At 37.8% G+C, this 23,514-nt stretch overlaps 1 protein-coding gene across 1 annotated transcript in view; it reads right to left on the bottom strand.

The window, feature by feature from the left end:
- LOC126175436 (glycerol-3-phosphate phosphatase) overlaps positions 1-23,514 on the bottom strand; it is an 87,075-nt gene that overhangs the window by 36,607 nt on the left and 26,954 nt on the right. The window contains exon 3 of the mRNA XM_049922237.1: positions 1,227-1,364. Within this exon, the coding sequence (XP_049778194.1) occupies positions 1,227-1,364 (138 nt within the window). The remainder of the gene's footprint in view (positions 1-1,226; positions 1,365-23,514) is intronic.

Genomic DNA, 23,514 nt, shown 5'->3' with positions numbered 1-23,514 from the left:
ATCTTCGTGTTTCCTAATTTCATTAACTTAAACTCTGTGAACTTTGCTTCAGAGATGAAACACAGTACAAATATGCTGTGTTTGAATTTTAAAGGCCAGCTTTCCTATTATGCATGTTTTATATATATGAATACATTTGGAGATTTTCAATGTGGAGCTCTCAAACAATAAATCTAAACTAACTGCAGAGAAATTCATTTAGATATATTTTTATTCCCAAACTACTTTTTGAGACGTAACAGCTGCCACTTCTGATCTATCTTTGACTAGAGCTCATTATAATAATTCTAGAGTAGTTGTATTTCACCCTCTTCTTTTGCTCCTGCTGAAGTCTCATGATCAGCCTATCCTAAAAAATCTTGCAGTGGCATCTCTCTGCCTTTCTTCTCGTCTCCAACAATCATAATTCTCTTCCAATTAAGGAACTGTTATGTTTAAAAGCTCAATATTACAGCCTTGCAGTTTTATCAGCCCAGGAATAGTTGCAATGGCGGTAAGAATACATTTTTCTTCTATCTTATTCTACATAAATTACAAAAATACACTGTATGAGTAATATCTCCATAGCTTTAACTAAAATTACTCTGTGGTTATCAATAACTATTTCATAAAGTAACTTATCAGATCATAAACTATTTTTAAAAAACTAACAATTATAGAAATGCTATATGCTAACTGCCATAAAAATGACTTGCTGAGTTGCACACAGGAACAATGGAAAAACTGTTAATATTAAGCGTTCGGCCAAAGCCTTCATCAGAAAATAAACACACACACACACACACACACACACACACACACACATTCACACATGCAAGTATATCCTGCACACGCACACATGACCACTATCTCTGGCTACACATCAAAGACATGTTTCAGTTCAGTCTGGCCTGAGTAGCCAGAGATAATGGTCATGTGTGTGTGATGTGTGCTTGTTCACATGCATTCATGTGTGTTTTCTTTTCTGATAAAGGCTTTGGCCAAAAGATTAATGTGTAAGTCTTTTCATTGTGCCTGTCTGCTACTCAATGTATCATTTTTACAGTGAATAGCGACCTATCCTTTCCGTAATTGTTGATATTCAAACCTGGACTTTCCATGGTTTTAAAAAACTAATACAGAAAAAAAATCTTTTATGTCATTCAGTTCCTGGTGCAAAAAAAACGAATACCACATTTTAAATATTCAACTGACTAACTAAAAATACATCTTTAATTAATAATTACCCCAACTTCAGTATGACGAATTCCCACTTTATCCAACTCCTTGGTTATGCCACTTGTGCCAAATACATACACCTTCTTCTTAAATCCTATGTCATTTAAATAACGTGCTGATAGATATGAAGATGATAGAATTTCCTCCTGCAAAAATGATCAACAATAAGTCATTACATTTTTAAATAACCAACATGTACCTAGCCTATTACAACACATTTTCATTTGTTGGAAATAAATTGTCAAATCTGTATATCATTTGTATGTACAATAATGAATGTAATCTGCAAGTCCTTGTTCAGTATAAATTTAAGAATACATAATACTACAAGAGGTATCTTTTCTGTTCACTGGCAAATAACCAAGAGAGAATAACTAATCATACTGCACTGTTCATGACCTTATCTTCTTTCCTTGTATTTACGACTTAAAAGAAATTCCCTGTGAAGACAACAGACTCATTCTTGTGTCAAATACTGGTTCTCTAAATTCACCAACAGCCTTTAAAAAAATAAAAAGATAAAAATTAAAAAAAAAAACACACACAAACAAACTTGCCTTTTTCAACAATTTCACAGTGTTTTCTGAGCATGAACATTCTCTCCTACTTAACAACATTAAGCTGGAATTTCTTCAACATTTTCCAACACTCAACCTTGATGGGAATTATAAATACTTGACAAGTATTTTAGTATGTATTAAATGAGAGATGTACACTGACTTCTTAACAGGTACAAAACTTTCCCAGAACTTAGTTAAATTGTTGTCATTTATTCATATTTGCTGCAACTGATTTTGCTTGTTCACTGTAATTGGAATCAGTTTGTAAGATTACTGTTAGATATCCCTTTTTATGTGCCTGGAACCAAAGACCTATTGCCAATTCTACAATTCAATAATCTTGGACTTTTTTTCCCTATCTCACCATGAGTGCCCACTTATATTTTGAAGTTAATTAGAAATTTGTTACAACTATGCCAGGATACCACTGCTACCTGAGATTTAAACAGGTATTAAGCTGTCTAGTTTCCACCCTCACAATTTCTGGCCCAGTCTGCATCACAGTAAAACTACAAGTATTATAAGTGAGTTCTCTGCTTTGGAAAAGAGTAGCGTCATAGCCTTGGCACCTTTTAGATCCACAAGTGGCAATGGGGTATCCCTGTGTTAGAGTGCACGCACAACAACATGGCCAATAGATTTGCAGTTGGCTGAGGAAGCATGGGGAGAGCAGTACAGGTGGAGGTTGCCAGCAGTCAGTCAGTCAACACACTGTAGGGGAAATGTCATGCTGGAGAGGAAGTGCAGTTCTAAACTGAAGCCTATTCTAGTATTTTTTGTAAATATTAAGTGGAGCCTCTCCACGCCAACACTTGCATCGTGATCATTCATATAGATCTACTGTCATCTCTGATTTGGTTAGTATGTAAAAAGATTCGCCATGGGTGGGGGAACTGTAATTTGTTCCACGCATCTGGGACTAATCACCCTTTTACATGGTCCTATGAAGGAAGACAGTCAAAAAGAAGCAATTCTACAGAAGATTAGGGCTGAGGGAAAAAATATGCCACAGCTTGAAGACCCGTGGGAAAAAAACCTCCATGACAATATAGGGTGGGAAGCAGGGCAGCTAGCAGAAATTTGGTTGCAGCTGCCTCAGTTTTGGGATTCAGAGTAAGGACTGATTTATTCGTACTGTTTGTGTGCATGCATTAAGCATGATATTTCAATTGAACCAGCATACAGAAAAATTTTCATTAGGGGTTTCCCTATGGCACACATTTCGATAATGCTTAAACAAACAATGAGTTGGAAGCAGTGCTAAATCAAACACCCACAATGCAAAGGAAACGTCAAAAAACATATCCTTCACTGTTAATAGGATAAAAGATGCAGTGGACAGCATTACGTACTACAGTGCTCAATATGTAAAATAAAGAGCATGCAGAACATCAATTTTTTGTCTACTAACCTTCCATTTATTTGCTGTCTTCAAAATGGAATAGTCTGAAGTCGTCATCATCGCTAGTGCCCTCCTTATTGCTGGCACGTATCTCGATAACCACTTCTTCCACTTTGAAAATTTTTCCTGATCCACATATGTCTTTTCAACACCTCCCATGTGTCTGCAAACTGCCACCCATTCTTACACAGTAATGGAGGAAAAGTTTTATTCCACTAGCTTCCATACATTTTCCTGCTTGAGAGCAATGTTCTTTGCAGCCACCCAGTTCTTTGCCAACATCCATGGCATTTATATAGTGTTTACTTCTGGGTGACAAGGGGGCACACGGAGAACTAAATGACCATAAAGTGCCAGAAGTTTATCTACAATGCAAATATTTGTAGATTTGTTGCTATCTATTAAGGCAAGCAAGTCAATACTTGTTCTTTCCTAGTCTAATTGAATGTTATGATAATTTAGCCAATACCCTGTCCTGCCTTTCCTCCTATGCATTTTTGGTAGTTTTCCATGCAGAACGCTGTGATAGCGGTGATGGGCTCAACAACAGAGCTTTTTTTGGCAAGTTTGGTATCATTTTATGTTCCAGCCAACTGATAAAAAATATATTCGTTCAGCTGAAGTGCCTCACTACTTTATGTGTGTACTTCAATCAGATGGTAAATGATAAATTACCCTGAAAAAAATTCCAGCATTCACCTCTTCATGGTAAACTCCCATTTTAGTTCTTGATTTGAAAATTAAAAGTGAATTTGGCACAAAACCTAATTTTTCTCCTATGGTCAGAAACATTTCATAAACACATCAATAAAATCGATGGAATTTTCTGTTGCTGCTTGGTAAAAAGCATTTAAGACTAAAAGAAATGTTCACATTTATGTTCTACAATATCATAGGCCACAACATCCGCCCCAGTAGCTCAGTGGTCAGCGTGACAGACTGTCAATCCTAAGGGCCCGGGTTCGATTCCCGGCTGGGTCAGAGATTTTCTCTGCTCAGGGACTGGGTGTTGTGTTGTCCTAATCATCATCATTTCATCCCCATCGACGCGCAGGTCGCCGAAGTGGCATCAAATCGAAAGATCTGCACCAGGCGAACGGTCTACCCGATGGGAGGCCCTAACCACACGACATTTCCATTTCCATAGCCCGCAACAAAGTGAATGTTTCTTTTAACTCTAGACACATTAATACCATGCAGTCTGCAGAACTACATATCCTTATCAGACATCTTTGTTGCCTGTGTTTACTATAATGAGACATTGGCCTTTTGAAATTGGCACCTTTACTCCTTTGGTAGATCCATCTGTCCACTCATATGAGAACAGTGAACATATGTTTCATCAATTTATATGATCGGCTACCCTTTTCGTGGTACTTTTTTATTTTATTTAAACAGTCAAAACATTTACTGCATATTTCTAAATGTTCCAGAAACACCTTCCTGTCACCTTTTTTTTGTGCCACCTGGTAAATAAAGACACATTAATTACACAAAAATTTAAACATGAAAGTAATATATGCACCTCAAAAAAACTGACAAACCTGAAGCCTATCTAGTGGAGTAGTTACCATAATGAAGAAATATTTCCTAAAAACGTAGTTTCTCTTATTAAGGGAAAAAGTGATTTTGTTTGTCATGTGGAAATTCTGTATCAGTCTTCACACAATTTGTTCATCAAAATCATTGAAATGCAAGATTTTCTTGTCTTTATCCTGCTTTTTTGCTGGAGTAGAGGAAGCCTCGGAGCTACTACCCCTCTCACTCTTTCTTGTCTGAAGTGAAACACCAGTAGCAGGCTGAACTCTTTCTAGGATACTTTTTAATGGAATTTTATCCCCTCTTTGTCTTGTCCAACATAATTATGCTGTAAACAATCTCTCACGCCACGTTATGCAGAACTCTTCCTGTAGTAAGGTGCATGGAGACAACGATGCCATAATGTGTTCAAGCAGGACGATCAATAGATGTACACTGCTTAGCAGATGACAGTGGACTGAGGTGGCCTCCCCTTCCAAATACAAGAATGAACTCACCCAGCATTTCATACGAAAATTCATCACCAACCAATGTATCCTGCGCAGACACTACTACACTACTACAATCAAGTTAGTTATCTCCGGCCCTGTTCCTAAATGGGCATACACCAGACTTCTATTGATCCACAAAAGCTTGTGTTTTTCATGGGTTCTTACACTTGTTCTGTTCCTCAACTCTTATCATAAGTGAGGACTTGGTTATTGTCCAGTGTCAAACAGATAGGCTTACAGCCTTTCATACTGAATCTGTTGGAAATTTACTCCACCATAGTGTCTCTTGTCTATTCACAAACAAGCTCCTTTGCTGTTCTTAGTAGTTCAGATACCTAAACAGTTAGTAGCTTCACTAAGATCTTTCAGCTTTCTCTTAGTTTGGTTTTGAAGACATATTTCTCTCGGGGTTGTTACTGAAGATTAGCATTTCTTTGCACACATGGCAACTATTAAATATTTGAACCCTGATTCCTGCAACTGACACGTGGGTAATCTTTAGGAGTTTATATACAACACTGTACTATCAGAAGCAGCCAACTTGCTTTAATCTGTATATAACCATTGTTTGGACTTTATTCTTCTTTGCAGCTAGTACTCATCAAATTACTACTTAAGATGACAGAACCAGGCTTTGTATCATTTCCTTTTAGTTTCGTTGTCATCACTCCATTATTCTTATGTTCATCGAATGGGATGTACAATCCACTTGGGTCCAGTAACTCAGTTTCTTCTTTATACTGTTCAGAAGTACATTCATCAAAAATAACAGCCCTCGATTTTATGATTCTCTGAACACTTGGTTGGAAGAGTACATATCCCTTTGATTGTTCACAGTATTCTACCAAGATACACTGAATGCATGTTTTCCCATTTTCATTTGCTGCTTCTGGTAATGTGATTGTTCCCAAACGTTTTAAGATGTCAAAAATCCAGCTTCTTCCTAGCCCAAGCTTCTTCTGGAAGCTTTTCAGTGCCTTAGTTGGAGATCACTCAATTAGATTGACCACAATTTACTTGGAAAATTGCTTCAAACAACATGCACCTACCTTTGTCCTCTATTGTATAATTGGTGCTGTGTATTCGTGTCAGATCCATTCTTGCATGACAAAGTTTGCTCTCTGCCGGTTTCTGTCCTCAAGTCTCCAAATTACCAGGAACCGCAAAGAAGGTTGTTTGTAGATATACCAGATACACTATGCAGAGCAAATTCTCAACAGATTCAGCATTCAATATGAAAGGCTGTTACCCCAATATGCACAGCATTGGACAAATGCTCACTCATTATAAGAGTCCAAAACTAACAAAAGCAAGAAGCTATGATGCTTTATTTTTATTTCTTGGAGTATATGCAAAAGCTGCCCTGTAATAGTCATCAATTAAAGTAAGGCAGTAAATGGCTCCTCCAACTGACATGGTTTGCATCGGCCACACAAATCTGAGTTTACTGACGGCTCTCAAGCTACAGTGTGAAAGAGGAAGACTTGTCTGTATGTCCTCTAAGTAAATCACAATGGTGTATTAACTGCCCCCTTATGAAAAATGCCATTGGCCCGACATGTGTGTAGCGCACACATTGCTTCAGAGAGCATATGACCTTGTCTTTTACACAACAAGTCTGCACTGTTTGACTGCATTACTGACTTTACTTTAACAAACTCTGGTCATATGGTTGGTCTAGTTGAAACTTTTCAGTGGCTAATAATGCATAAGCAACTAAATGTTTGAGTTTAAATATCTTCAACATTTCGCAGCCCTGTCAGCAACTGTATAAATATTAATTTTAATAATTAACAGCCTCAGTTGCACCGTTTACCCATGGACAAACGGTAGTTACTGTCATTCTGAAGAAGGTTGGGTTGTTGTTGTTGTGGTCTTCAGTCCTGAGACTGGTTTGATGCAGCTCTCCATGCTACTCTATCCTGTGCAAGCTTCTTCATCTCCCAGTACCTACTGCAACCTACATCCTTCTGAATCTGCTTGATGTATTCATCTCTTGGTCTCCCTCTACGATTTTTACCCTCCACACTGCCCTCCAATACTAAATTGGTGAACCCTTGATGCCTCAGAACATGTCCTACCAACCGATCACTTCTTCTAGTCAAGTTGTGCCACAAACTTCTCTGCTCCCCAATCCTATTCAACACCATCTCATTAGTTATGTGATCTACCCATCTAATCTTCAGCATTCTTCTGAAGCACCACATTTCGAAAGCTTCTATTCTATTCTTGTCTAAACTATTTATCGTCCACGTTTCACTTCCATACGTGGCTACACTCCATACAAATACTTTCAGAAACGACTTCCTGACACTTAAATCTATACTCGATGTTAACAAATTTCTCTTCTTCAGAAACGCTTTCCTTCCCATTGCCAGTCTACATTTTATATCCTCTCTACTTTGACCACCATCAGTTATTTTGCTCCCCAAATAGCAAAACTCCTTTACTACTTTAAGTGACTCATTTCCTAATCTAATACCCTCAGCATCACCCGACTTAATTCGACTACATTCCATTATCCTCGTTTTGCTTTTGTTGATGTTCATCTTATATCCTCCTTTCAAGACACCATCCATTCCGTTCAACTGCTCTTCCAAGTCCTTTGCTGTCTCTGACAGAATTACAATGTCATCGGCAAACCTCAAAGTTTTTATTTCTTCTCCATGGATTTTAATTCCTACTACGAACTTTTCTTTTGTTTCCTTTACTGCTTGCTCAATATACAGATTAAATAACATCGGGGAGAGGCTACAACCCTGTCTCACTCCCTTCCCAACCACTGCTTCCCTTTCATGTCTCTCGACTCTTATAACTGCCATCTGGTTACTGTACAAATTGTAAATAGCCTTTCGCTCCCTGTATTTTACCCCTGCCACCTTTAGAATCTGAAAGAGAGTATTCCAGTCAACATTGTCAAAAGCTTTCTCTAAGTCTACAAATGCTAGAAACGTAGGTTTGCCTTTCCTTATTCTAGCTTCTAAGATAAGTCGTAGGGTCAGTATTGCCTCACGTGTTCCAATATTTCTACGGAATCCAAACTGATCTTCCCCGATGTTGGATTCTGCAAGTTTTTCCATTCATCTGTATCAGTAGTTCTAATGGAATGTTGTCTACTCCCGGGGCCTTGTTTCAACTCAGGTCTTTCAGTGCTCTGTCAAACTCTTCACGCAGTATCATATCTTCCATTTCATCTTCATCTACATCCTCTTCCACTTCCATAATATTGTCCTCAAGTACATCGCCCTTTTATAGACCCTCTATATACTCCTTCCACCTTTCTGCTTTCCCTTCTTTGCTTTGAACTGGGTTTCCATCTGAGCTCTTGATATTCATACAAGTGGTTCCCTTTTCTCCAAAGGTCTCTTTAAGTTTCCTGTGGGCAGTGAGATAAACCTCTACATCCTTACATTTATCCTCTAGCCATCCCTGCTTAGCCATTTTGCACTTCCTGTCAATCCCATTTTTGAAATGTTTGTATTCTTTTTTGCCTGCTTCATTTACTGCATTTTTATATTTTCTCCTTTCATCAATTAAATTCAGTATTTCTTCTGTTACCCAAGGATTTCTACTAGCCCTTGTCTTTTTACCTACTTGATCCTCTGCTGCCTTTGCTACTTCATGCCTCAAAGCTACCCATTTTTCTTCTACTGTATTTCTTTCCCCCCATTCCTGCCATTTGTTCCCTTACGCTCTCCCTGAAACTCTGTACAACCTCTGGTTTAGCCAGTTTATCCAGGTCCCATCTCCTTAAATTCCCACCTTTTTGCAGTTTCTTCAGTTTTAATCTACAGTTCATAACCAATAGATTGTGGTCAGAGTCCACATCTGCCCCTGGAAATGTCTTACAATTTAAAACCTGGTTCCTAAATCTCTGTCTTACCATTATACAATCTATCTGAAATCCATCAGTATCTCCACACTTCTTCCATGTATACAACCGTCTTTTATGATTCTTGGTTGGGTTATCCCGACTGAAACCTAGGTAAATTTCTAGGTAAACGGTGCAACTGAGGCTGTTAATTATTAAAATTAAAATGTTTGAGTGTGTCATAAATATAAAAGCCTTACCTCCAAGATAAAATAAAATGGCCTATTTCTACTGTTTTAGACAGCAGATTTGTGCTTTGTTGTTGTAAAACATAATTCCTCTACTTCACTCCAATCTTTCATGCTGCCTGTGATAACATCTACATAAGACCATACTGTTTTTCCATGTCAGTTTTCATTATCTACTATCACAACCTGCACAGCTATCACTGGTTTAACCTTATTTTCGTAACATGGATCTGTGGACAAGTGCACTGAGGTGCCAGAGTCTAAATACCATTCCATCCTATGTATCTCTGTCTACAGCTGCATTTGTAAAGAATGTTTGGTGGTTCATTCATTGTCTTACTTTGCACTTATTGGTAACGTTTTGCCAGAAGCCTGTACTTGTTGCAGTTACAGCACCTGGAGCCTTTTTTAATGTAACAGCATCACACTTTTTCTTGGTGACACACACAGCAGCATATCCAGTCAATCATTTATTACTGAAGTTGCCATTTGTTTCTTGTGACAGTTTAGTTTTATGGGGTCTCTCAAGATAGATAATTTTGGATTGTCTACAATCAGTCAATTTATATTCCTCTTGGTAGCCCTGCAAAGAGAATACATACAATCCATTGTTCTCTAACTTCCAAGTTCAAGCCACTAGTTTTTGTGACATAGAAATGATATCTGATATGCATTCTTCTACTAAGAATAATTTTCAAGTATGGTTGTTAGCAATGTCTTCAGAAACCCTATTCTTCAGAAGAGGCCAAAGTCTTCATAAATTTGCTTCAGTTTGTCCCATATTTCTTTAGCTGTAGGTATCTTGCAGATGAACATATATCAACAAACGGTGGATAGCATAATTTTGGCTCTTGTGCATACTTTAATAACATCCATTATTTTGCAAGTGACACAGTCACACAATTGTCTGTGTCCCACGTAAGTTCACATAGAGAAATGCCACATACTATATTTTCTCTTCCCATCGAATTGCTTAAACAAACAAAGCATAGATTCTAAATTCCAGCACTGATGCAATTGATATAAATCACTCCATGTTTAGATATGTTCCCCTCCATTCTACCAAATACGGCAAGGATGTACAAGTACCTACAGAACAAGTAACACAATGAGTAAATGGAGTCTGAGAAAAAGCTGCAATTGGTTGATGCCTCGCCTCTGCCACACTCAACTCTGCCATGTAAATCATAATGTTATTTTAATTGCATTATAATATACCAACATGTGAGGGTCTTACAAAATATTTGTCATCATTTCAATACTCAATCCACCCACATATGTACAATCGGAAATCACACTCAATCTATTTATTTAAAACTCTGTTCCTTTTCACATTGCAGTGTCTTCTCTGTTAATATTTACTTCGGTTTTGTCTATAGTTATTCTACACTTCTGTTGTTTGGAAGTATTTATCCTAAGAATTATACTTTGAAAGCAGTTTAGTTCAAAGACAGCAGATTTTTCAGTTAACAAGTGTGCAACTAACCTCTTGGAATCTCTGTATTTACACTTTCACAGTGTGTTTCATCTTGCTTAAGTAATATGAAAACTAGAGTAAAAACATTCACAGCAATGTGCCTAATATCACTGAGTAATTGAGTTCCAGTAGAATCTGCTACTTGTACCACAAACTATTGCTACAAGATTTTTTGAGTTCAGTTTCCCAACAGCAACAAGCTCATTTTGAAGTGGAAGCTACTGGAGATTACTAGATGAGATGCTACAAATTCATAGCACTCCAAACTCATTTTCCTTGTTTCAGTTGCCTCTATTCTTCACAGTGGCCTCATTTCAGTGACTAACAGATTTGACAAATTTCTTCAGGTATGTCATATGCAGTGGAAACCTCTCATTGACCAATATATCCCACAAAACAACAAAATAGCACGGATGTTGACAACTATTTTTTCACCCATTGTTCCAAATAGTCCCAGAAATTTTCTACAGAATGAAAATCAATTGCTTCAGTGGGCCAACCGAGATGTGATTTGGTGCCTAAGAGTGTCACACCAGGAACATGTGCATCCAGCCCTATGATTACAGCTGTCGTCATCTTGGAAGGTGAGAGTTTCCACTGTACAGTCATGCACATATTGAAAAAAGGGCAACACTTGATCACTGATAAATGTAAAATACAGATATGGGTTCATATCCATGATGAACTTTCACTCTGCAGCAGAGTGAGCAATGATTTGAAGCCTCTTTGCAGATTAAAACTGTGTCTCAGACGACATTTTTGAGTCTCAGTCCAGTTCACAGTTTTAATTTGCCCTGAAGTTGCACAATAACCAGAAAGAGTGGGCCTCAGTCTTAGGAAGAAAAACACTACCAGACTTCATAGAACCACTTCAGTCCTGAAGTACAAACTCCACACTGTGTGGTTAACGATGTCACTGGGCTGTCAGTGCACTCAATATCTTGAAGCATTTGAAATGAGGCAAATTTGCAACTCTTCAGATCACACTACTTGCTTCCACAGTCAGCTACTGTCGAGTTCCCTTGTTGATAGGCCCACTGAAGACATGCAGCTTCATGTGACTCTGAACAATGGCCTTTTATAACATACCCAACCCTGAATGTCCAATACACGCAGTGCTTGCTCAGAAACTCAAGAGAGATCTGCAATTGCCGATAGCAGCAATTCCTACAGGTTTCAAACTGACTGTCATTCTTGAGGTGTGTTACTCATCTCCAATCCCTGTCGGCTAGGCACTGCGGTGACTCCTTCCACTTGCCTCCACCTGTAGCAGCAGGAAACAGGCAGCACTGACCATAAACCACAGCAAAGTGCCTGCCGGATCAAGGTACCACAGCATCCCTCTAGCAACCTCGCTGGTCACTTCTGCTGGAAATAGAGCTTAGATGAGGCACCACCTCACAGCTGTGCTCTCGGCAGCTCACCCTGTGCAAAGCCAGTGGCTTGCATCATCCTCTGCCACACTTGTGGTGGAGTATGCGCAGACAGCAGGATTTTGCACCCACATGCAGTATCAGTGTTTTATAACAGTTCGGTTAATAATAGGAGTGCTACTGCATCTTCTTCGCCGCCTTCCCGAGCTGTGTTCCTTCAAAGGGCTTCCCTCGACTGCACCATACAAAGCCTGATGCTGTACGCTTATTTGTGCCTCGGTATCAGCACATAGACCACTGTGTGCAGTGTGGTGTAAATAGTACAGTGAACTGCAGTGTGCACCAGGAGCACTGTTAAAGGCACCCCTTTACCGGCAAGTACACCACTGGAGCGAGTTTTCCCACGCTGCCAGATGCCACTGAACAAAGTACTGTAAACCACTCATAGCCCACCCTGTTCAAAGACTCCACTACAAGTGAGGACCCCCTTGATTAAGAGTTAGTAACTTCTTAAATTTTATTGTTGTTGTTGGTTTTTAGGAATAATATCTACAAACTAGCTTGTGGACCTCTCCCAGCATGCCGTGTTATTTATTGTTGTCTTTATTGAATGGCATGCCTCTATAGACATGTATGCTCCTTTGGAGCATAGAAGGGAACCTAAATCATTCCTTCAGCACTTTTCATGACTACTGTTCTTATGCCATGTTCCATGACTGTGAATGGTATGTGGTATTCTGTCCAGCGAGCTTATTGCTCTTCCCATGTTAGATTCCACACAGAATAATTAACTAAAAGTTTATTTCAGAAATAAATGGTACAGTGGATTTAAAATAAATGCACACTAAAATAATGGGATTTGTTAACAGAGGCCACCATTACACTGCCAGCTGTGGTTTTCTGAGAAAATCACGGAAGTGGTGGAGAAAAGTACAGGAACTGCAGCAATCTGACGGTATACTGAGGATATTTGCATATTTGCTGTTACAAGTATAGTCAGATTTTCTTTCTCAAACATTCCTAACACACATACAGCTTTATTCCTCTTATATGTGATCACTCTAAAATTAAAAACATAAAAATAAAAATAAAAATTCTACTTGGGTTGTTTTCTATTTGCAGAATGTCTCTTTCTTTCAACTGCTATTCTATACCTGCAAACTAGTTACAAATTTATCGCTCGGAGACATTTTCATGGGAAGTCAAGTTGTGTGCCATTTTCTCACTTTCAACTCGATGTCTTTTCCTAAACAATTTACATCTTTTCCACCTGGTCTTGCGACAGTAAATGAGTTCTGTCTTCTATTTTTTGTACTTTGCCCAGCTATATTTCTTTTGCTAATGACTACTGCATTCTTGACATTGACAAAAGCTACTGGACTTGAATATGAGCCATTGTGGCTTCTGTGAGGGCATGTGCGAGATCCTAACAGCGCCACTTGCACTTGCGTTCTATCGATTCTGGCCCTCATCATATCGTCTTTGCTTGGTTAAGTGTTCCCTTTGGGGCTGTGTGGTAGAAAGTGGTGTGTGGGACACAGAGCTGGATGGGTATGCCTGAGTACTCTCCATCCTGGCAACTGCAGCGAGTTGAAGCAACTGTCCATTGTGTTACGGGGGCCAGTGTTTTCCTGCAGCATTGACTGCTGCTGCCAGTGAGTTTAGTGGGCAAGGAGCAGCTCTTGTCATGTGCAACCTGTTTATGAAGTGCATCAATCAACTGTGGTGTGCTAAATATGCAGGGATGTATTGAACAACTTGTTAGCAGCTATAAGCAGGGGGGGGGGGGGGTATTATCAGATATCTACCTGGAATTGTGAAGCTATTGGGCTTTGTAGCATTTATTTCAAATTATCTATGAAGACTGTTCAGTAAGTAGTACTGTGCTTATAGACTGTTAATTCTGCCCAGTGTGAGCTGACCAGGAATGCAGTTCCTTTATGCCTTCCAGTGATCCCTTTTGGAGCTGTGTGTGGCAATCTGGAGGTTTCTGTAAGCACCAAGCTAGTATTTTGCAATTTTAACCTGGTACCTGAAATCATTGTTTGTTATCATTGAGTATTTGATACAGCTGACTGTAATTTCTGTTTGTTGTAGACACTATGCCTCTTCCTGGGGTGAGTTATTGGATTTGGCCTGTGACTAAAGTTGTGTGCACTCAACCTAAAGGTACGCACATATGAACTGTGTGTGTCCATTCTTGTATTTGCACACTCTATTACTCCGTGTTGAGACGCCCTTCGAGTTGTAGGGGTATAATTTAATCGGCCACCTCCCATTTGGTGCGTATCCCAGTTACAGTGTCTATTAGTATCAAGAGGCCACAGTAAAGGTATAATTTTACTTATTTAATCTTGTTTAGTTATAATGTGATTATTCTTTTAAATGACTGTTCATTGTTTCTTGTTACTGCTAGGAAGATTAACTTGCAACATATGAATTGGCCGCTCCTATACTGAAGTTCAAATAGGTGATTTCCTTGACAATAATCTTTAATTGCCCACTTAGATATTGCTGTGTATGTTAATTTCTATGAAACTTATTTGCTGTTTGTTGTTTGGTATATGTTGACAGCCTTGTACAGGCAGCAGTTGACACACTGCCAATCTGCTGGCCAGAGGTAGGGAGTCTTTTTTCCTTTTGCTTTGGCGGCTTTCCCATCACACGAGGCCTAAGTATTGGCAGGTTGCACGCAATTCTACAGATTTCCCATTCCAGACTCAAGTTGAGTATTTACTGTCATTCTTTTGGTATCGTGTCAATGTGGGGGTGTTGGCGGATGCACGGACAGAGTGCTGCTACAGGTTTATTTAATCAATTAACTGTTTGTAATCAGGCCGCCATTGCATGTTGACATGCTCTTCGAGTACCACTTGTAATTTTACATGTAATGTAAATGTCTTTATCCACTGTGATATAAATTTAAATATTTAACTTTTGTATAAATTTGGCAAGAATCTTTGCAACTGTTAGTTGGCTTATGGTAGAATTGCTACTAACAAAAAATATTTGTTTGGTAATGGTAAATGACGCATCAAGTTGGGCCACCCCTCCACATGTTTTCCTTAAATTAATCCTGATCCTTGACCTGGGTCTCAGAATATTTTTTTATTCACAGTCAGTACAGAGGAAGGACAAAAGCTACACGATTTGGGACTTTTCGCCATTAACTTTCTAATATAATGCAACCTTGGCACACCAAATTCTTTACCGATAACAACCATTTGGGTGCCTGCTAGACAGTTTCTATAGCTTTTGTCATTGTTCAGTTTCATAATATCTCATGGGCCCCATATTTGGAAAAAGATGTTCCAGTTATTGACAGCAAATTGTTCCACTGACTGATGCCATATCATAGGCTGGAACCAAGGCTCACAGAAATTAAATTCTAAGAGAGGAATTCATAATGTATTTAATTTTGGTAATTGACATGCTTTAATCTCAATGTAACAGATAAGCCATAATGTCAGTCACTGACAATGGATGTCAAAGATTGGATCATAATAAAAAAAAGTACCAGCCTCACATAACCACTCTCAAATTAATGGACAGGGCTGATTTTATTTTTTATAAGTTGTTACAAATTAATGGATCTGTCCAATAGAGCACTATGACTAAATGTAATTTACAAGCTTCCATCATGCATTAAAGAAGAACCCTATAACAACACCTGTCTTTGTGAAAAGAATTAAAATTGCTCCCAGCACATCAACAATTACTTCCCCATTTTTTTTCTCTCCACAACTGAATGTTTAGGATCTGTTATCTTACAGTGTTACCATATGAATGGCATAAAATTTTCTATAAGCATGCCAAAGAAAAAGATTTTACTTTTCTTGTTATTTAACAAAAATGAGTAAAATGTCAAAGCCTGACGCCTGTTCCTAAAATCTGCATGGATTTATTGCCAGTGCCACCCAGCACTACGTTTTAGTCCCAAATGTCCAAATGTACCTCTACATGCATGCAGGTTCCTTGTGCTTTTAATAAGAGAAGGTAACAGTTTCAGCCGAGACTATTATTATTATTTTATTGGTTTGGCTGACTAAGGAGCGCATGAAATAACTTATGTATTCTTTCTTTATTATTTTTATTTCTGTTTAATATGATACATTTCAGAACAATCACTAGAAAGAAATCTTGTATTTCATGTGCATGTATTACATTAAAACACGTTTTTCCCATCAACTTGTCATCTTTTGATTACTGGGTAAAATGTTTTCTTTTGTCTTTTTGTCAGGGAAAATTTTGTTTCCAAGTTAGCAAGTTATTCTCATTTGAAATAAATAGTACGACTAAAATGAGGCCAAAAGGAAAGATAAGAAGTTAATTATTTCCAGTTACTGTCTTTTAAGCCAAAATGTTTCACATATACAATTTTCACATTCTTTGTCTAGCTCTCCACAATATTTACTGGCATAAACAACTTCAAAAACAAATTAACTTTTCATCCTCGTTACAAACTTCCTTTTAACTCACATACTACTTTCTGTAAAATTATTGGCACATCCTGAAGCCTACTCTCATAATTAACATCTTGCGATGTGAAACTATAAACTGCATTCATCCACCACCAACTGTGAGCGGAAGTTACTGGAAAAATGCTACACTGATAAAAATAAAATTTTAAACTGTCAATAGAAGCTAACTCCAAACTCCTATTCTTTTAAGTAAGAACTACTGAGAGAACATGTTTGACTGTGACACCAGTGGGTCACAATGTTTAATAAAGCCTCATCATATAAACTTACATTTCAATCCAAACCCCAAATAATATTCATTCATTCACTCATTCATAAAGTTCCATAAGTCCACCATCATGGAGAGCCTTCAGCAATTCAGAGTAAGTCAAATTATACATCACTTGAAAACAGCAGCCACAACAAGCAACTTCTGTAAAGTACACTAGTAACCTAATACAACTAGTGTTAATCTAGTGGGTAAATTTTTCATAGAAAAAAACATACTCTAAACCTGACTTTTTAGCCACTTCACAGTGAAAGTTCACAATTATGATTCCAATAATGTGATAATAATTAAAAAAACATTGATAATTATGAAAATTACTTCTATATATCCTTATGTAATTTGATAACAGTTGCAAGCAAAAGGAGCTATTTTGGGGAAAGAAGGCCATTCATTGTTCCCCTCTTGCACTACTCCAACAGGGACTTTACCTATTTTGTAACTTTACAAAGAAAACTATACACTGTTAATTGTAGAACGTGGAGAGATTGGGGTCAACCAAAATGTGCTGTACACTAGTCTGCTTAGAACCATGAAGTAACTGTGTTGTGTGACACGAGGGTGTTGTGGACATTTGAGAACTGTATCTTGTTTGCAAAAGGCAAGTTGGTGTATGCAGTCCCATTCTCTAGTGTGAGATGTTTCAGTTTCTAAATGTTCTGTAAGTGATGTTAGTGATTCTTTGGACTTCCTGGGGATGTTTGTGAGAAGAATATTGGAAGAGAGAAACCCAAGTTTCTCCTGGCATATAGAATGTTAAAATAACTTACGTGAATGCAACCACGTTTCATCTTTGACAACCACTACCATTTCAACAGGTACGCACCACATCATTTTCAAGGCACAAATGCAGGAACATAGCAGTAACTCTGTCCCTCTATTTTTTGACATGGTAGAGAACAGATTCCATGCATAATTTAATCGAACACCTCCATATCTATTTGTAAGGTCACCCGCTAATTTAATTTCAACTACTTTCTTAGGAATGCTATGCCAATAGCTGGAATTGCATGCCAGAGTCTCCATGTTGTTATATTCCATAGGATGACTGGTACCAAGGCAACAGCAGAATTGCTTGTTTGTTGTAAGCAACTGTGATGCTTATGCTTGGAGTACTGGACCTCCACTGTCCTGATGGACTGAGCAATACATGACTTCCCAAGAGTGCCAGGAGTATGATAGATGCCTGCCTTACACAATCCAAAGTCATTTGTGGATCCTAAAAGGACTCTAATCTTAGTTGGTGGTCGAAAAACACATTTCACATCATATTGCCACAAAATATGACAAATCCTTTTGGAAATTCTTCCCATGTAAGGAAAAAAGGCAGAGACTTTGGTGTTACTTCAGTATTATCATCAATCATCCAGTGCATGGTCGGTCTATAGTGCAACACCCATCTGACCTGTCTTATTATCACAAAAGGTGACTTCGAGATGGACTAAGCTGAAGAACTTTCAGGGTCTGAGATGACCTGGATCCTGTGAACCAATGTATAAAGTACCCTTTCATGCTGAGCCATGTAATGATAACTATCAGCCAGTAGATACAAGCCAGTTTAAGTTTGCTGCCTATACATTGCATGACCAAACATACTACCAAACTTCTTCCTCACCAACATATCAAGGAAGGAAAGGCAGCCATTCTTTTCCACCTCCATTGTGAAACACATATTCAGGTGGATCTTTTGATATAAACCATTTAAATTCACACTACCACAAATTACCAAGTGGTTTAAACTGATTAGGTGAGAAACAAATGATCAAGTCGTCAGCCAAACGAAAATTATGAAATGGTTTAAACTGAAGAGGACAGATGTGAATGAAGCAAAACTTATACAAGCTACATAAGTTAACTCACCTGCTGATTGCCACCAGCAAACAGAAGCCACACACAACAAAGATACCGAACATTTTTTAGGGTACGTGCTGTATTAGAAATCCCATTATATAAAGAATAAGCCACAGCTGCAAAATACCAACACGTATTCTTTACAGACGAATGGAAAAACTAGTAGAAGCCGACCTCGGGGAAGATCATTTTGGATTCCGTAGAAATACTGGAACACTTGAGGCAATACTGACCTTACGACTTATCTTAGAAGAAAGATTAAGGAAAGGCAAACCTACGTTTCTAGCATTTGTAGACTTAGAGAAAGCTTTTGGCAATGTTGACTGGAATACTCTCTTTCAAATTCTAATGGTGGCAGGGGTAAAATATAGGGAGTGAAAGGCTATTTACAATTTGTACAGTAACCAGATGGCAGTTATAAGAGTCGAGGGACATGAAAGGGAAGCAGTGGTTGGGAAGGGAGTAAGACATGGTTGTAGCCTCTCCCCGATGTTATTCAATCTGTATATTGAGCAAGCAGTAAAGGAAACAAAAGAAAAATTCGGAGTAGGTATTAAAATCCATGGAGAAGAAATAAAAACTTTGAGGTTCGCTGATGACATTGTATTTCTGTCAGAGACAGCAAAGGACTTGGAAGAGCAGTTGAACAGAATGGATGGTGTCTTGAAGGGAGGATATAAGATGAACATCAACAAAAGCAAAACGAGGATAATGGAATGTAGTCGAATTAAGTCGGGTGATGTTGAGGGTATTAGATTAGGAAATGAGACACTTAAAGTAGTAAAGGAGTTTTGCTATTTGGGGAGCAAAATAACTGATGATGGTCGAAGTAGAGAGGATATAAAATGTAGACTGGCAATGGCAAGAAAAGCGTTTCTGAAGAAGAGAAATTTGTTAACATCGAGTATAGATTTAAGTGTCAGGAAGTCATTTCTGAAAGTATTTGTATGGAGTGTAGCCATGTATGGAAGTGAAACATGGACAAGAAGAGAATAGAAGCTTTTGAAATGTGGTGCTACAGAAGAATGCTGAAGATTAGACGGGTAGATCACATAACTAATGAGGAAGTATTGAATAGGATTGGGGAGAAGAGAAGTTTGTGGCACAACTCGACCAGAAGAAGGGATCAGTTGGTAGGACATGTTCTGAGGCATCAAGGGATCACCAATTTAGTATTGGAGGGCAGCGTGTAGGGTAAAAATCGTAGGGGGAGACCAAGAGATGAATACACTAAGCAGATTCAGAAGGATGTAGGTTGCAGGTTGCAGTAGGTACTGGGAGATGAAGAAGCTTGCACAGGATAGAGTAGGATGGAGAGCTGCATCAAACCAGTCTCAGGACTGAAGACCACAACAACAACAAAGAATCAGAAACCATTTCAATTAAAGTTACTAAATACCTAGATTTTACTATACTACACCATAACGTTCAGTCACTCACAAATAAAATTTCCATTTTGGAAGCACTATTCCAGTATGCACTAAATGTAGACATAATTTGCATTACTGAACATTGGCTACGAAATGATGAAGTAAGTCATTTTAGCCAAGAGTTTTCCAAACATGGTGGCTCTGCTATCTTTGTGAAAGAACAAATAAAGTTCTGTGATGTCAGTAGAAGTTATATTGACTCAATTGAAAAAGACATTGAACTTTCCATTACTAAACTGCCCGAGCTTAATTTCATAGCTATTAATATATAGAGCACCAAGTGGAAAACTGCCAGTCTTCATGAATAAACTAGAGGTTCTGCTGAACAGGATCAGTACACTAAATATGAAGGTAGTGCTTTGTGGGGATTTCAATATTGATTTTTCAAAAGACATCAGCACCCGAGATGCTTAGATAAACACGACCAACACATTCAATATGATCCCCACAATATACTGCCCAACAAGATTAACAGAATGCACAAATTCCATTTTGACCAAATATTCATCTCAGAAACAAATTACAGATTCACAAGCAGAGTACTGAGCATTGGTTATAGTGATCATGAGGCACAGCTGCTGTGTATAGAAATGCCAACAAGCAGTAGCAGTTCCGAAAAAGTAGTTGAAAAAAGAACCTTTTCTGAAGATAACATTAGAATTTTTAATCTCCTACTGGCAAAGGAAAACTGGGAAGGCATCGCCACTCAGAACAATGTTGATAGCATGCACATGAGTTTTCAGAGCATCTTTCTTTGCTATTTTAATGTAGCATTTCCAAAGTAGTAAAAACTGTAAAACCTAACAATAATAAGCAATGGGTAACTAAAGGTATAAAAATTTCCAGTGAGGGAAACAGATTTCTGCAGTACTGTTGTAAGAAATATAGAGTAGCCCAAGAATTATTCAAAAGCCTACAAAAGAATCTATGGTTGAGTAGTCAAAGAGGCAAAAATTATGTGGAATGACAATTTGATAAGAAACTCATGTAACAAAATGAGATCCACTTGGAGAGTTGTAAAGAAAGAAATTTGTACTTCAGCGCCAAAGAAAAAGAATGTATCATTATCACTAGAAGGCTCAAAAGTCACAGACCCAAATTCAGCTGTGGAAAAATTCACTGAATACTTCACTTCACTAGCTGAAGACCTCATTCAAGTACACTGTCAAGGACCAGTCCCAAGTTTCTCCAGCAAGTCAGTGATCTTGACTGCCTCTATGTATGTTTATGAAACAAACGCCAATGAAATTATAAGTAAAATTAAATCATTAAGCAATAAAATGTCAAGTGGTCTTGATGAAGTACCTGATTTCATATTAAAAACATGTGCTCGCCACATAGCAAACACCTTGGCAAAAATTTTCAACCTGTCTTAAAAACTGGTGTATTTCCAGATACTTTTAAAATAGCAAAAGTTTCACCACTGCTAAAAACAGGTTCTTCTGAAAAAATATCAAAATACCAACCTGTAAGTTCCTTCTCAAAAATTCTAGAAAAACTCTTCTATGACAGGCTTTTAAGTTTCATAAATAAATATGCACCACTTACAGTACAACAACATGATTTTAGAAAGTCTAAATCTACACAGACAGTAATTTTCAAATTCTTAGACTGCATTTTAAAATCCCTTGATCAACACAGGTATTTTTCTAGATCTATCAAAAGCCTTTGATGTCCTGTACCATAACATTCTGTTCGAAAAATTAGAAAGACGAGGAGTAAGAGGTGTAGCACATAGCTGGTTGAGTTCATACCTAAAAAACTGTAGGCAGAAACTATCACTTCAGTATGAATTCAACAAAATGAATAAAACAAGAAACAACTCCTTTCTTTCTAGCGAATTACCAATAAAACATGGTGTACCACAGAGCTCAATCTTGGGTAAACTACTCTTCTTGATTTATGTGAACGACTATATGAGTCCCACAAAAACTATCCTGTTTGTCGAAGACACCAGCATATTGCTCACTGGATCCAGTCCAGAAACGTTGCAGTCCACAGCAGAAAGTTCTATGAAAAGACTTTCTGAGTGGTTCACAAAAAACAAACTCATTATAAATACTGAAAAAACTGTGTGTGTATTTTCATTTAATTCCTTCAACTAATCAAATGTATATTCAAGCACAATTAAAAAATGATCCTCTGGAAAATGTGTCACAAAACTTTTGGGTCTGTGGGTTCAGCAAGACTTAAAGTGGGACACACATATAAATAACTTGTCTAGAAAACTATCATCTGTGTGCTATGGCCTAAGAATTTTAAAGGCTACAACAAGCAAAAAAACAGTACTGCAGGCATACTATGCACAGTTCCACTCACTAGTCCGATATGGGATTGTTTTCTGGGGATACTCAATTCACAGTGTAAAGGTTTTTAGAATGCAAAAAAAGAGCTCTAAGAATAATTTGTGGCCTTAAAAAGGTGGAGTCCTGCAAATCCCATTTTACTGAGCTTGGTGTTCTAAATGTTCCAAGTTTATTCATTTATGAAACTATCTTGTTCACTAGGGACTACCTCCTGAAAACAGGCAAACTTCTACAGAACAAAAATGTACACAACTATAGTACCAGAGTGAAATCAAATATACATCACAAATATCGCAGAACACCCGCCTATCAGAGGAGCATAATTAACATTGGTGTAATACTAAACAATAAGATACCAGAGGAAATAAAAAATGCTACTCATCCAATACTTAAAGATAAACTAAAGGCATTTCTAATAAAGCACTGTTTCTATTCAGTCAGAGAATTTCTGGCTACGTAACAAAATTAACTGTAATAGGTACCTATTTTTAATTTGCTTACTATTTTGCTAATATTATGTATTATTGTATGTATTTGACCTGTCCAATATCAATTGTACAATTTGTGTCGTATGATAAAACTGGACCAATAAAAAATCAAATCAAATCAAAACATGGGTTTCAATACTGTTGGTGTCACTTTTTTTCAGGCCTAGAATAAATTTGTACACAGAAGAATCTGAAGGCGAGGAGGTGTCAGCGAATGTGAGTGAAACTCGGATGCAGTACCTTGAGGAAGCAAATATGGAAAATTTAATAGAAGATTTTTTTGTACTTGTGAAATTTTTGGAAGGACATCATCATCTAAAGTACGTATTTCCAAATAATACTGACGTTAAGGCACACTGAACATGTGTAACTCTAAAAATTTCAGTTTTCCCATTCTCTGATGCTATTCTTCAACGTAATTGCAAAATTTCTGTTTGCTGGCACTCTGTATATTACGGGAAAGAGAGACGGAGATTGATCACTTTTTTTCTGGTCCTTTAATCAGAAAGAAAAACACATTAACACTTTTTTCTGATTCCTTTCTTGCGTTCTCCATTCGCTAAATTTTGACCGA

This window comes from Schistocerca cancellata, chromosome 3, assembly GCF_023864275.1.
Source record: "Schistocerca cancellata isolate TAMUIC-IGC-003103 chromosome 3, iqSchCanc2.1, whole genome shotgun sequence".
Taxonomy (NCBI): domain Eukaryota; kingdom Metazoa; phylum Arthropoda; class Insecta; order Orthoptera; family Acrididae; genus Schistocerca; species Schistocerca cancellata.
The sequence above is the reverse complement of the archived record's forward strand: the minus strand, read 5'-3'. Positions and strand labels throughout refer to the sequence as shown.